The 12,123-nt window shown below is 39.4% G+C and overlaps 2 protein-coding genes across 2 annotated transcripts in view; one reads left to right on the forward strand and one right to left on the reverse strand.

Moving 5' to 3' along the window:
* Positions 1-242: 242 nt before the first annotated feature.
* On the reverse strand, positions 243-1,410 carry FBXO48 (F-box protein 48; the record flags this gene model as incomplete). Its single annotated transcript, XM_080711382.1, has 2 exons — positions 243-404; positions 1,138-1,410. 2 exons carry the CDS (start codon positions 1,408-1,410, stop codon positions 243-245), a joined length of 435 nt encoding a protein of 144 aa, XP_080567508.1.
* Positions 1,411-4,447: 3,037 nt separating this feature from the next.
* The window catches only part of APLF (aprataxin and PNKP like factor), a gene marked incomplete at both ends in the record, with an annotated part of 86,795 nt that continues 79,119 nt past the window's right edge, over positions 4,448-12,123 (forward strand). Inside the window, one exon of the mRNA XM_080711941.1 lies at positions 4,448-4,543. Coding sequence (XP_080568067.1) covers positions 4,448-4,543 — 96 coding nt within the window. The remainder of the gene's footprint in view (positions 4,544-12,123) is intronic.

Genomic DNA, 12,123 nt, shown 5'->3' on the forward strand with positions numbered 1-12,123 from the left:
AATCATTCTAGCAGTATACCATTTCCTATAAGAATGACATTCCATGATTTTTTCACAGTACAATAAAACCCCAAAAAAAATTTTTACTAAAGTGCAAAATAAAAATAAAGCTTTCCTTTCCATGATATTTTCTTTTAAAATGTTAAATATTTTAAAAGTAGAGAAAAACATCCACAATAAAAATACACTTTGGGCAACCTGAGAGTCATTTTAGTTGTAAGGTCTGTTTGTTACTTTTCAACTTATCTTTCCAGTTCTGCTTCTAGAATTTCTCCCCATGTATCTGCATCCATCGGGCACATGATTTTTTCTGGAAGGCTAACAGGAGAACGTATGTTGCTATATCTGCCACTGAGCCATTCATGTTTCACTTTACTCTTCTGATAATTCCTCAGTAGTATTACCTAAAAGGGGTAAAACATCATTTGAAACATCATAACTTGAGACAAGCATAGGAGGTGGTTGGTTAGTAAGTTTGTTTAAAACTAAAGAAGCTGACTCACAAGAGTAAAGATTAAGTGCTTACATAGATCTAAACATTTATTAATAAATTAATCTGTGTGTGTTTATGTATATATGTATACACAGAGCGTGAGTCACAGAATTTAAAGGAGATTTTGGATAAGGTGAAGTGAAAAGTAGTCATCTTCCTTCCGGTTAACAGAAGAAAGTTCCTAAATTTAAGATTTGAGAAATGGCCGGGTGTGGTGGTCCATACTTTAATCCCAGCGCTTGGGAGGCTGAGACAGGAGGATTGAGCAGGTTCAAAGCCAGCCTCAGCTACTTAGTGAGGCTCTCAGCAACTTACTGAAAACCTGTTTCCAAATAAAATATAAAAATAGGTCTGGGAGTGTAGCTGAGAGGTAGAAAAGCCCCTGGGTTTCACCCCCAGTACCACTACCAAAAAAGAAAAAAAAAGGAGAGAAAATGTAAAATGGCATACAGGAGTGTGAATACTGTGTATTTAGCAGGAAAAGAATAAAAACTCAACTTTGACTCATTTTTTTTGTGGTCCACCCACTCTGTATGGTGTTCTGCATACGTAATTCCACTTCCTCCAAGCAAAAGTTGAAGTTGCCTCAAACCTGCTACTATGGCACTGTCAAAACCATGGTGGACTGCAAAGATTAAACTTACCCTCCAGGGATAACCGTTTTCTAGGTCATCGTCTATTTCTCTATGGCACACAGCTCTCAGGGCCAAGCAGTGAGGTTTCCATAAGGAGTCACTGTGTCTTATTGAATAATTCCAGCTCCTGCATGTCACCGAAGCTCTGCACAAACTCCGAATGTCCAGCTGACTGAAAATCTTAAAAGTGACTTCTAGAGGTAGCAGTTCAACAAAGTTATTTTGATGCTTGTTTTGTTGCTTGTCAGCATCCACTGAGTTCACATTAGAATTTTCCAGCATAGCTTGATGGTTTACTAAATTATCTTCATATGGAACCTAAAAGGCACAGTTAGATCATACTCAGTTTCTTCAGGTCAGACTGTAAGTCCTACTCTGAGTTAGATACTTCCTGGGGTATGATTTAAAGAGCTTTAACTGTCTTGACTTCAGCTTCTCAGTCTGTAATATGAGGTCAATGTTACGTGTCTCTGTCTCTCTCTCTCTCTCTCCCTCTTTCCAGTACTGGGGATGGAACCCAGGGACAATTTAAGATTTGAGAAATTTAAGATTCTCAAATTCTCTGAGAATTTGTAATTCTTAAACTAAATTTAAATATTTAATTTTAAATTTATAGTTCTTAAATTCAAATATTTAATCTTAAATTCAGATTTGAGAATTTAAGAGTCAAGAAGCTTAAATTTTTTTCACCCCAGCCCTATTTTTTATTCTTTTATTTTGAAACAGGGTCTCACTAAGTTGCAGAGGGCCTAAGTAGCTGAGGCTGGCTACAAACATGTATCCTCCTGTTTCAGCCTCCCAAGGACTGGGATTACAAGTGTGCGCCATCACACTCTGATGCTGCTTTTCTCTTGTATAATCTTGTAAAGACTGATGGGGGATAATATATAAAACAGGTAGCTTCACATCTGAATTGTACATGGAGGCATTCAACATATTAGTTTGCTTTATTTTTTGAACATTTTAAGTAAGTGGGTTTGTTTCTAAATGTTTTGTGTTTTATTTTGTTCGTAAAGAACATTATCTAAAAATGGGAAATGATTCTCCACATCTCAGATCATATTTATTAAGTTTCACAATAATGACTCTCAGAACACATTCAAGTATTTACTGAAAGTGTTTTTTAAACTCCTGAATATTTGTTTGTGGGAACTGTTGATTTGCCATAAGTACTTAATCTGAAATTTGTGATATAATCACGCTGCAGGACTTTCAGTGGTTTATATAAGAATTTATCTACTTGTACCTCCTGGACAAGGGAAATGGACAGGAGGGCAAGACCCAAGTTATAATGACACAAAGTGTCAAATAATCAATTCAGTTCTAAGATGAGTATTTTTAGAGATGACCCCTTGAAGATATTCTGTCTGCGGACAGGCATGGTGGCACACGCTTGTAATCCCAGTATTTGGGAGGTGGAGATCAGAAGATCACGGTTAGTGGATAGCTTCAGCTTTGCAACTCAGTGAGACTCTGTTTCAAAAAATAAAATACTAAAAAGTAGACCTGGGGGTGTGCCTCCGTGCCCCTGGGTTCCGTCCTCAGTACCGCAAAAAAAAAAAAAAAGAGAAAGATATTCTATCTGCAATTAATTATAAGCTAAGGATATGAGTCACTGAGGCCATTCAAGCAAGTGAGTAACAACTAAAAGAAAAATGTTTATAATTCATCTATGTAGAGCATGCGACTAAAGATTTAAAGCCTCATTTCAGCTACCTTGATTCAAGTACATGGTGTAAGCTTCTGAAATCAGTGGTAAACATGGAAGAGTCGATTACCATCCTTGAACTACTCTTGCATCTGTAAGACAGCTTGTATTTACCTAAAGTCAGTTTATTGGATTTTCACTTCCTTTTATAATAGGGGCAGGGATGTGGTAGGGGGAGTGTGATTTACGAACAAATACTTCTTTTAACTCAGCCAATAGCAACCCTTTTCTAGATGTGCTATGTAGCATTATGTTTCTGGATTTACCAAGATCACGGTGACTCCCATTCATTAGATTGTTTATGATCCAAATTAGTGGAGGTGGTTAATACTGCAATGCCTGCTGCATTCAACAGAGGGCTCCCTCGCGAGGATTTGGGGAAGTAAGAAACAATCTGACAAAAACAAGAGCAGTAGCCAAAGCCACCCCCCCCCGTGCACTTTCTCCTCCCCAACCATCAATATAAACCAAAGCCAAACCACGATGTTCTTAAAAATAATCTCGTAATAGGAGACTGTTACACTGCAGTTAAATGTTTGTTACTTCTCCCAGCATCTCCTGGGGGAATAAAATGTTTGCTGTCAAAGGAATTTCACAGGTGGTAGATGAAGGTTTTTATGTTTAACAGTCGGGGGTGCCTAAAATTTCACTCGGACTCTTTCTTTTCAATTCATTTTCACCCGGGTACCTGGAACACTAACCCATTTTTGCCCCCTCTCCTTGGCGAACCTAGCTTTGCTGAACCACCTCTCCAGGCACTTAAGAGCTGGTCACCCTTTCAGGTGTCACTTGGAGGGAAGGATGGGAGGGGCGGACGCTTCTCGGCTCAGACAAGGTGTCAGAGAGCCCGCACCCGGTCTGAACCCCACGATCGCGCTAACGACCGCGCGCCCCATCCGAGTCCCCCTCCTCGCGTGCTCTGCGAGGGTGCCGGTGCCCGAGTCCCAAGAACACGGAAAACTGACAAGTGAACAACAACCTCCGTCGGCACAGTCACCACGGCTCCAGGCCGCTGAGGGAAGGCTGCGCCGGCGCCAAGCGAGCAGGCCTAGCCTGAGGGAAGCAAAGGCCTCCTACCTACAGGTTCGCTGTAGCTGGTCCTCCCGCGATTTGAATCCTCCGGGATTCGGATCCTTCCCCATGGTCCTCGCACCCCGCCCACTCTGGCCCCGCCCACTCTGGGCCCGCCCCAGCCGCGCGCAGGCGCAGAAAGGCGCGCGCAGCCTTCTGGGATTAGTAGTTTTCCATGGCGCCTCAGCTCGCGAAAGGAGGCGAAGGAAGGCGCCAAGGACTACAAGGTCCAGCGTCCTCCGGGCCTGGTGGGCGGTGAGGAGGACTGCAGGGCGGGAGCGAAGCCGAGCTTTCAAACTCTCCTCCCCGCCACGGAGGTCTGCTGGGGGAATCCCCGCCTGCGTCACGGCGCGGGTGGAGGGCGGGACTCGGGAGCGGCCCTGGGCCCCACGCCCCTCGGCTGCTGTCGCTCCAGCCCAGCCTCCGTGCCCCGTCCCCGGGTGTTCTTCCCGGGCCTGGGAATGCCCCGCGAGTGTCTGTGCAAGGCGGAAACGGCTGCGGGACCCGTCTCCCCCGAAGGGGCTTAAATCCTCGTCCGCCATGTCCGGGGGCTTCGAGCTGCAGCCGCGGGACGGCGGCCCCCGGGTGGCCCTGGCGCCCGGGGAGACGGTGATCGGCCGCGGGCCGCTGCTGGGAGTAAGTGAGGGAGGGGACCCCGCGGACCCGGAGAGCCCTGCGAGGCCTTTGCTGGCCCCGGAGGCCTTCCTTCCCGCCGGGCTCCGTTCCCCAGCACGCCAGCCCTCCGGCCTGTCTGGATTGTAGAAGTTTGGGGCAGCACTCTTTTCAACCAACTTTAGTCAACTCACAAGCACTTCTTTATGTTGCCTTTAAGAAGCACAGACTGTATTGCCCTCATTATCGTCTTAACCACCATTATCGTAGGGCAGTGGGGATAAACTAAGAATAGGTCTTCAGTTTTAGTGTAAAATGTAAACAAACCAAAAACCTATTAGATTTCCAGGGTGAGTAAGATCCTTAGATCCTTAGAGCTTTAAGGATTGAGGACGTAGCTTCTTGGCCTGCAAAGCCTAAAATCTTTATGATAATGTTGTGCCTTTTACAAAAAGGTTTGTCAGTCCTCTGTGATCTTATCTTTCCTACACTATTTTTTTCTTAAGTTCTGGCGTCCTTTGTAGGGTTGGGTGGGCCTTACGTTTATTATGATAGCCCTCTTCAGTATAATATCAATAGCCAACCCTTAGGTTGTATGTGTAGTGTTCTAGTCATTGATTTAAGGAGACTATATATATCAACTAATTTAATCTTTCAAAACCCGGTGAGTTAGGTGCTTTTATCATCCTCCTAGTTCGGATAAGGGATTTGAGCCATAAATCATTTAAAGGTGTACATAAGCTTTGGGGTGCATATCGCCTCCAAGTTATATATTTATTCTATACCTTCATTGGGCAGATGAGAAAGAAAATTTGCAAATTTCATTGTGGAATTCTATAAATTACTATGTACATCTGTGATCCCCCCCCCACTTATAACATATCTTGTATAATGTCCACTGTGTGGGACATTTTTGTACCCTACCACTGTGGAACATACAAAGATGGGGCATAATTCTTGTAGGAGTTTTCTCTTGGTCTGGTGAAAGAGACTTGCCACACATCTAATACTAAGGAATAAGGAACGTTGAATATTATCTTGGTTAACTTCTGGTGTCAGAATCGAACTTTTTATGTTAGCTTTGGGGCACTTCTGGGAGTGGGAAAAGGAGTGGCAGTTTAAGGCTGTCTTGTAGAACTTGGTCCTAAAGGTGTTTGTGTGTGCATGCCTGTGTATAAATATATATGTAAGTTATTAAGAATACAGAAGTTCACATGTTTACTTTTATGGGGACAAGTGATTTAAATGTTTACATAATAACTTACTTTTCTTCATAGTTTATTATAAACACTTCAAGGCACTATCTGGGAGGATTTTTTCCCCTTTAAATATCAAGACTAGGAACTCATTTCTTTTTGTGCTTCATCTAGTTATCATATGTGTATTATTCTGAGTAAATTTTGACCTGCTTAAGGGATCAACTCACAAATACAGAATACTTTCCCCCATGTTTTATAATCTAGAACATAATCTAGAACAGATTAGAGGTTGTCAAGGGTTAAGGAAGTGAGTTGAGAAGCAGGAAGGAATTGAATATGGCTACAAAATAGCAGAGGGATTTTTGTAGTGATGGAAATGTTTTATATCCAGACTGTATCAATATCAGTGCCCTTGTTTGTTTTTGTACTATAGTTTTGTAACATGTTACTATTGGGGGAAGCTGGTTAAATGGTACAAGAGACCTTTCTGTTTTATACTTTTGTACTACATGTGAGTCTATAATTACTTAAAAAGAGTTTATATACAGTATAGCATCTAAAGCAACAGAATACTCTTAGGACAAGTTATTTGCTTTACGATTTTTCTTTAATGAAAGTTGATTATGCCCTTAAATGAAACTTACCATTTCTGGTTTTGAATTTTTCTCATTCTGTTTTGACAGCAGGGATTGGGATTACATATTTCTTTTTGATCTATTTTCCTCAAAGGGAATAGAATAACACCAAGTATGTAGTGAGGCTTTCTCAGTGCAGATGTAATTGAATTGACTACTGTGATTAAAGAGAGAAATCCTGGTTAGTAATGGGCTCCAAGCATAGATTGATTCTTCAAGTGAATCATGTCATCTGTTTTAAGAATGTTGTAAGTGTTCCATAAAGTTTACATGGATGATTGCTTCCTGGTCTTGCAGCTCTAAATCTTGTTGCAGAAGTCTAGCCCAGTGTCTTAGAATTCTAGGCCTACCTGGTCCAAGTTTCTTCCCAGCCATGTCTTTTCTTTCTGTGCTGACCAATTTTAGCTGGTCTATTTGCCTTTCCCTCATTTAATTATATACTTCAGTACCAGTGCCTGGCACATAGTAGGCCTTCAACACATGATCTCTTTCATCTTTGCATCTCAACCTCTTACTTTCTCTGCCATCAAAAAGAGCTCTACTGTGATATTGATGTAAAAAACAATATCATTGAGTTTTTGAAGTGAATTTGAACATAGTAAAGCAATACACCCAACTACTAAAGCTTCAGGAGCAACATCCTGTTAGCATTTTTCCTATTGTGTTGATAATAACTTACTGAATTCAGAAAATAGTTGATGAATATATTCCATGGTTGCTTAAGAGAGAGTATAGGAAAATTAGGATGAATGAGGGAGCATAGTGGGAGGGATTAAAGAAGAGCAATTTAAGGACAATAATAAATAGTAACAGCTCCACCTCAGGATGAGGTCACAGAGAGAAGGTTCTCTAATCAATCTCTGCTGCTCACCCTCAGTTCTACCTGGTAGCATGTTATATTGTTTTTTAAAGAGTAGTAAGCAGGGGAAAGCCCACCAAGTGCTGTGCGCATGTGTGTCACTATAACTATGAATTGCATTATGATGTGAACCTTTAATACACCAATAAAAGTATTTTTTAATTTTTTTAAATTTTTTTTTGTAGTACTGGGGTTCCTGGAAGCCCTTCTACCTCCAGGCTACACTCCCAAACCTATCCTATTTTTGGAAACAGGGTCTCTTAAGCCAGCACGGCTGGCTTCGAACCTGTGCAATCCTACTATCTCCGCCTCCCAAGTGTGGGGATTACAAGCGTGGGCCACCAAGCCAGGGAATAAAAGTATTTTTTAAAAAATAGTAAGAAATCTGGATGTTTAGATGCAATGCCTGGTTTTTTAAAGGTGATGTTTAAGAAAAAAATTCAATACCAGGAGCCCAAAAGAATGATGTTACATGGTACAGAGAAATATAAGAACTCATGATTATGATGAAGGGTCAGGGTGAACTTCCTGAACTCTGTGACATATTGAGCTAGACTTTGAAGTATTAGAACAGAATATCTGTTTGGTACACAGATAATGTGTACCAAAATTCTGGTTGTAGGGAGGGAAGAGTTCTTAAGCCAAATCAAATGTATGATTTAAGGCTGTAAGATTTGAACATGTATGGCATATTTGAAAACTGTATAAATTCTGACTAGACTTGTAGAATAATCACATTATCACTTTACCATCCTCTAACTTTTAAAAACATTGCTTTCTGATATACTAGTTTTAAAAGGTATACTTTATTGAGTAGTTTCAGATCCATAGCAAAATTGAATGAAAAGTATAGAGTTCTCACATGGCTTCCAGTCTCATGAATGCACAGCCTCCCCTACAATCATTATCTTGCACTGATACATTTACTACAATTGATGAATCTATATTGACTCATCAGTATTTCCCAAAGTCTATAGTTTACATTAGGGTTCACTTTGGGGATTGTGTACTCTGGGTTCTGACCAGTGTACCATGGCATGTATCCGCAATCATTGTAGTAGCATATGGAATAGCTTCACTGCCTTGAAAGTTCTCTGTTTCTGTTTGTCCTTCCCTCTCCCAAACTTCTAGCATCCTCTGTACTTTTGCCTTTTTCATAATGTCATATGGTTAGACTCATACACTATGTAGCCTTTTCAGATTTCACTTAATTATATGAATTTAAGGTTCCTACATGTCTTCACACACACACACACACACACACACACACACACACACACACACACACGTGTTTGTTACTGAGGATTGAACCTAAGGGTATTCTGCCTTTGAGCTATAGCTATAGCTAATTTTTAAAAAGAATTTTTTTTTGTTTGTTTACTTTTGAAATATGGTTTCCCGAGGTTGCTCTGAGAATCTTGCTATGTTGCTGAGGCTGTCCTGGAACTGTGATCTTCCTGTCTCAGCCTCCCAAATACTGAGATTACAGGCTTGCACCACCACATCTGGCTTGTCTTTTTATATCTTGATTGCTCTTTTCTTTTTAGTGATGAGTAACATCTCATTTTCTGAATGTATCACAGTTTATTCATTTACCTACTGAAGGGCATTTTGGTTGCTTCTGAGTTTTAGCAATTAGAAATAATCTAGCTATAAACATTCACTTGCAAGATTTTATGTAGTAAGGTTTTAACTTATTTGGGCAGATATTAAGGAGCATAATTGCTGGGTTGCCTTGTAAGAGAGTGTTAAGTTTTGTTAGAAACTGCCAAACCGTATTTCATAGTGGTTGTACTATTTGCATTCCCACCAGCAACCAAGGAGAGTTCCTGTTGCTCCATATCTTTGCCAGCGTTTGGTCAGTGTTTTGGATGTTGGCCATTCTAGTAAATGTGTAATACACTGCTTTTCACGTAAATATATTTCTAAATCAATGCTTCCAAATCCTTCCTTTCTTTCTACTACTCAACCTGAATATCCTATTTTCTTACATGCCTCCATATTTTTTATGAACTCCTTTCTCTGGTAATTTGATTTTGTAAGTAGTATCTGAATAATTCTATATTCAAAAGCTCTGAAGATAAATCTACTGCAAAGCCAGAATACAAAACCACTTCTAAACACACTAAGTAGGATGTTTGACACAGAATAAGTTTTTAAGAGATATCTGCTGAATCATACTGAATGAAAAAAGTAACGTTTCAGGATGTCAGTTTTTCTAAGCACCAAATGGAGATTTAATCCAGTTTCATTTTCCTAAGTTCTTCTTTTGTTTTTACTCACAGTGCAGCCTCTATCACAGTTTATTAACAATGAAGATGATGTTCTCATCCTTTTATAGCTTTCATTATGCAAGTAGCATTGCAAGCCGAACAGGTTGGGTGAGTAGAAATTTTAATGTCACCAAGTTAAACACAGTTTCATCCTATTGGCTAACATTTCAGCAAGTTTGAAATAGTAGCTCAGAAACCATTGGATTTTACTTTAAAAATCTAAGTGATTCATATTTTATAAATATTATAGATTAAAAAGGTGTTTAAGAGGCCGCCTGATAACTTGGCTACCATTTATACCATCATTCTTTTGGGAAAGTATATTCACAAGTTCCAAAGTACGTTTCACAATCAGTAAATTAATAACCTTTAAAGGAGAACTAGTTAGTAAATTGGAGAGTCTGGCCAAGATCAAGTCCATTTCTTTAGATTTACCTTTTTCTAACATCAGAAATTGGCCTTTGGTACATTTCAAGTACAATAATGTTAAACATTTTATATCAACTAACTTGTTCTGATGAAGAGTAAGACGCACTACTACTACTACTACTACTACTACTACTACTACTACTTTTTTGGGTGGTACTGGGGATTGAGCCCAGGGACATTCTACCTCTGAGCTACTAGTCCTACCTTATATTTGTTTTATTTTGAAACAGGGTCTCACTAAGATGATGAAAGTCTCACTGCTTGCTGAGGCTGTCCTTCAACCTACAATCCTCCTGTCTTCCAAGTACTGGGATTATAAGCCTGGCTAAGACCAACTTCTCATTAAATGTTATGACAAAGTCTTAGTGTTGACTGAGCTCTGGAGTCAGCAGTTACATAGAATACAAATATTCTATGGTTTGTAGACCTTTTTTACAGCAACCAGTTTGGATTCAATTTCACATTTACTTTTTAATGTTATTTACTTCTATACACCTAACACAAAAAATAAGGAAAGAATGTTATGCAAATTATGCTAAATAGCTCTCACCCATATTTCTCTTTTAGGTTTATGAATTTCTCATAATACTGGCTCAAGCCCAGTACTAGATGATTTTAGTTTTTCTCTACTAAGAAAATTTGAGTTTGTCTATATTTTACTTGTCTGTTGTTGATAGAGTAAATTAGATAATCTTCTGGGAAGGGACTGTAATTATAAAGTATTATACAAGATAATTTTTATTAATGTAGTCTTTGAAAAAACAAACACATCTTGCCTATTTTCTATTTGTATGTTTATAAGAACCAGGCTAAATGGGAATGTTACCAGTCAGCATGAAGTTCTTTTGCCCAATTCAAGATAAAATTGTGGAAAAGCAAAGAATAGCTCTTTTTATATTACTGAACTCTTTTCGGTGTCACCAGCTTTCAGTGTGACCAGTTTCCAGCTCTTGGGGTGATCGCTCACTAGAGGGTTCTTTTCAGTTTGAGGTAGATATCGGGAAGAGGGGATAATACCATTCACACTGGCTTTGCACACGCTTGAGCACAAGGGAGACATAACATGGGTTAGGGCCCCTGGACTGTTTGCTGAGCTCGAAGTGAGGAGCACAGCCTTAGACAAAGGCAGGTAGGCTCACACAGGGTTGTCGGCGGTTGCGCAGGATCTCAAGGTTTCTGTATTACCCCTCTTGTCAGTTCTTCGCTCTAGGCCCTGGGGTTTGCACTTAACATGGTGATCTGTCCGAGTTCCTTGGGTTTGTCTGTGCTTGTCCTCAAAAGATGCTAGAATGTCTCACTACTGCCACCCCAGAAGGATCAGAAGTTGGTCAAGTTCAGATCTATTGCACTTGCAAGGAGGTTACTAGAGTCAGCAGCTCCTGAAGTTGGTCATTGATGGAACAATTCTTCCAAAGCAGCTTGAATTTGATGGGAAACCTTTATGGAGGAAATAGGACCTTCACTTCCTTCCCTGTCTCAGGAACATTCAGTTCATGCAATATATATACCTGCTTATGATATTCAGGAATTTCTCTAGGAAAAGATTTTAAGAAAAACTAATGTATTGGTTTTTAATATTATATTTGTTTTCAATAAATATTGTATAAAATGAAATGAAAAGGTACTATTTTATTTATTTCAGGATCTAGTAGCTTCTCTACTTTTATTCCATTCTGCCTTGTTTTTTTACCTTTAAATTTCTGAGAATAGTAAACAGGTCAGAGATGTGATTTAGAATAGCTAAGCATTTCTGCTGGTAGCAAAAGAAAAATATTCTACTTGCTTGACTTCTGGAAATGCCAAAATAAATATTTGGAAATGAAAATATCACAAACAGTTCTTTTGTGTTTTCATTTTTGATCTTTTCTTCTAGTGCAATGTTCACATGGTAAAAATAGAGAATTTCTATGTACTTTGTAACAGATGAATCATTCAGATAAGAATCAGGAAATAAAAGGTAAGGGATTTATGTGGTATCAATATAAAAGGGATGTTAAAGCAGAGAACTCTCTTCCTTTTTAAGAAACAGTATAAAGAATTCAAAGAAAAGGGGTTTTCTGCCCCCTAAAATATCTGGAAAAAAATCACTTTTTATTTTAGCTGTTGATACCAAAGGATAGAAGTGATTTCAGCACTTCAGGTAGTGAAAAATCAGTCTGTGAATTCTTTTTCTAAACTCCTACCATATCCCGTACAATTGTTCTAACAT

The sequence above is a fragment of the Muscardinus avellanarius genome (assembly GCF_963383645.1).
Source record: "Muscardinus avellanarius genome assembly, chromosome: 15".
NCBI classification, from domain to species: domain Eukaryota; kingdom Metazoa; phylum Chordata; class Mammalia; order Rodentia; family Gliridae; genus Muscardinus; species Muscardinus avellanarius.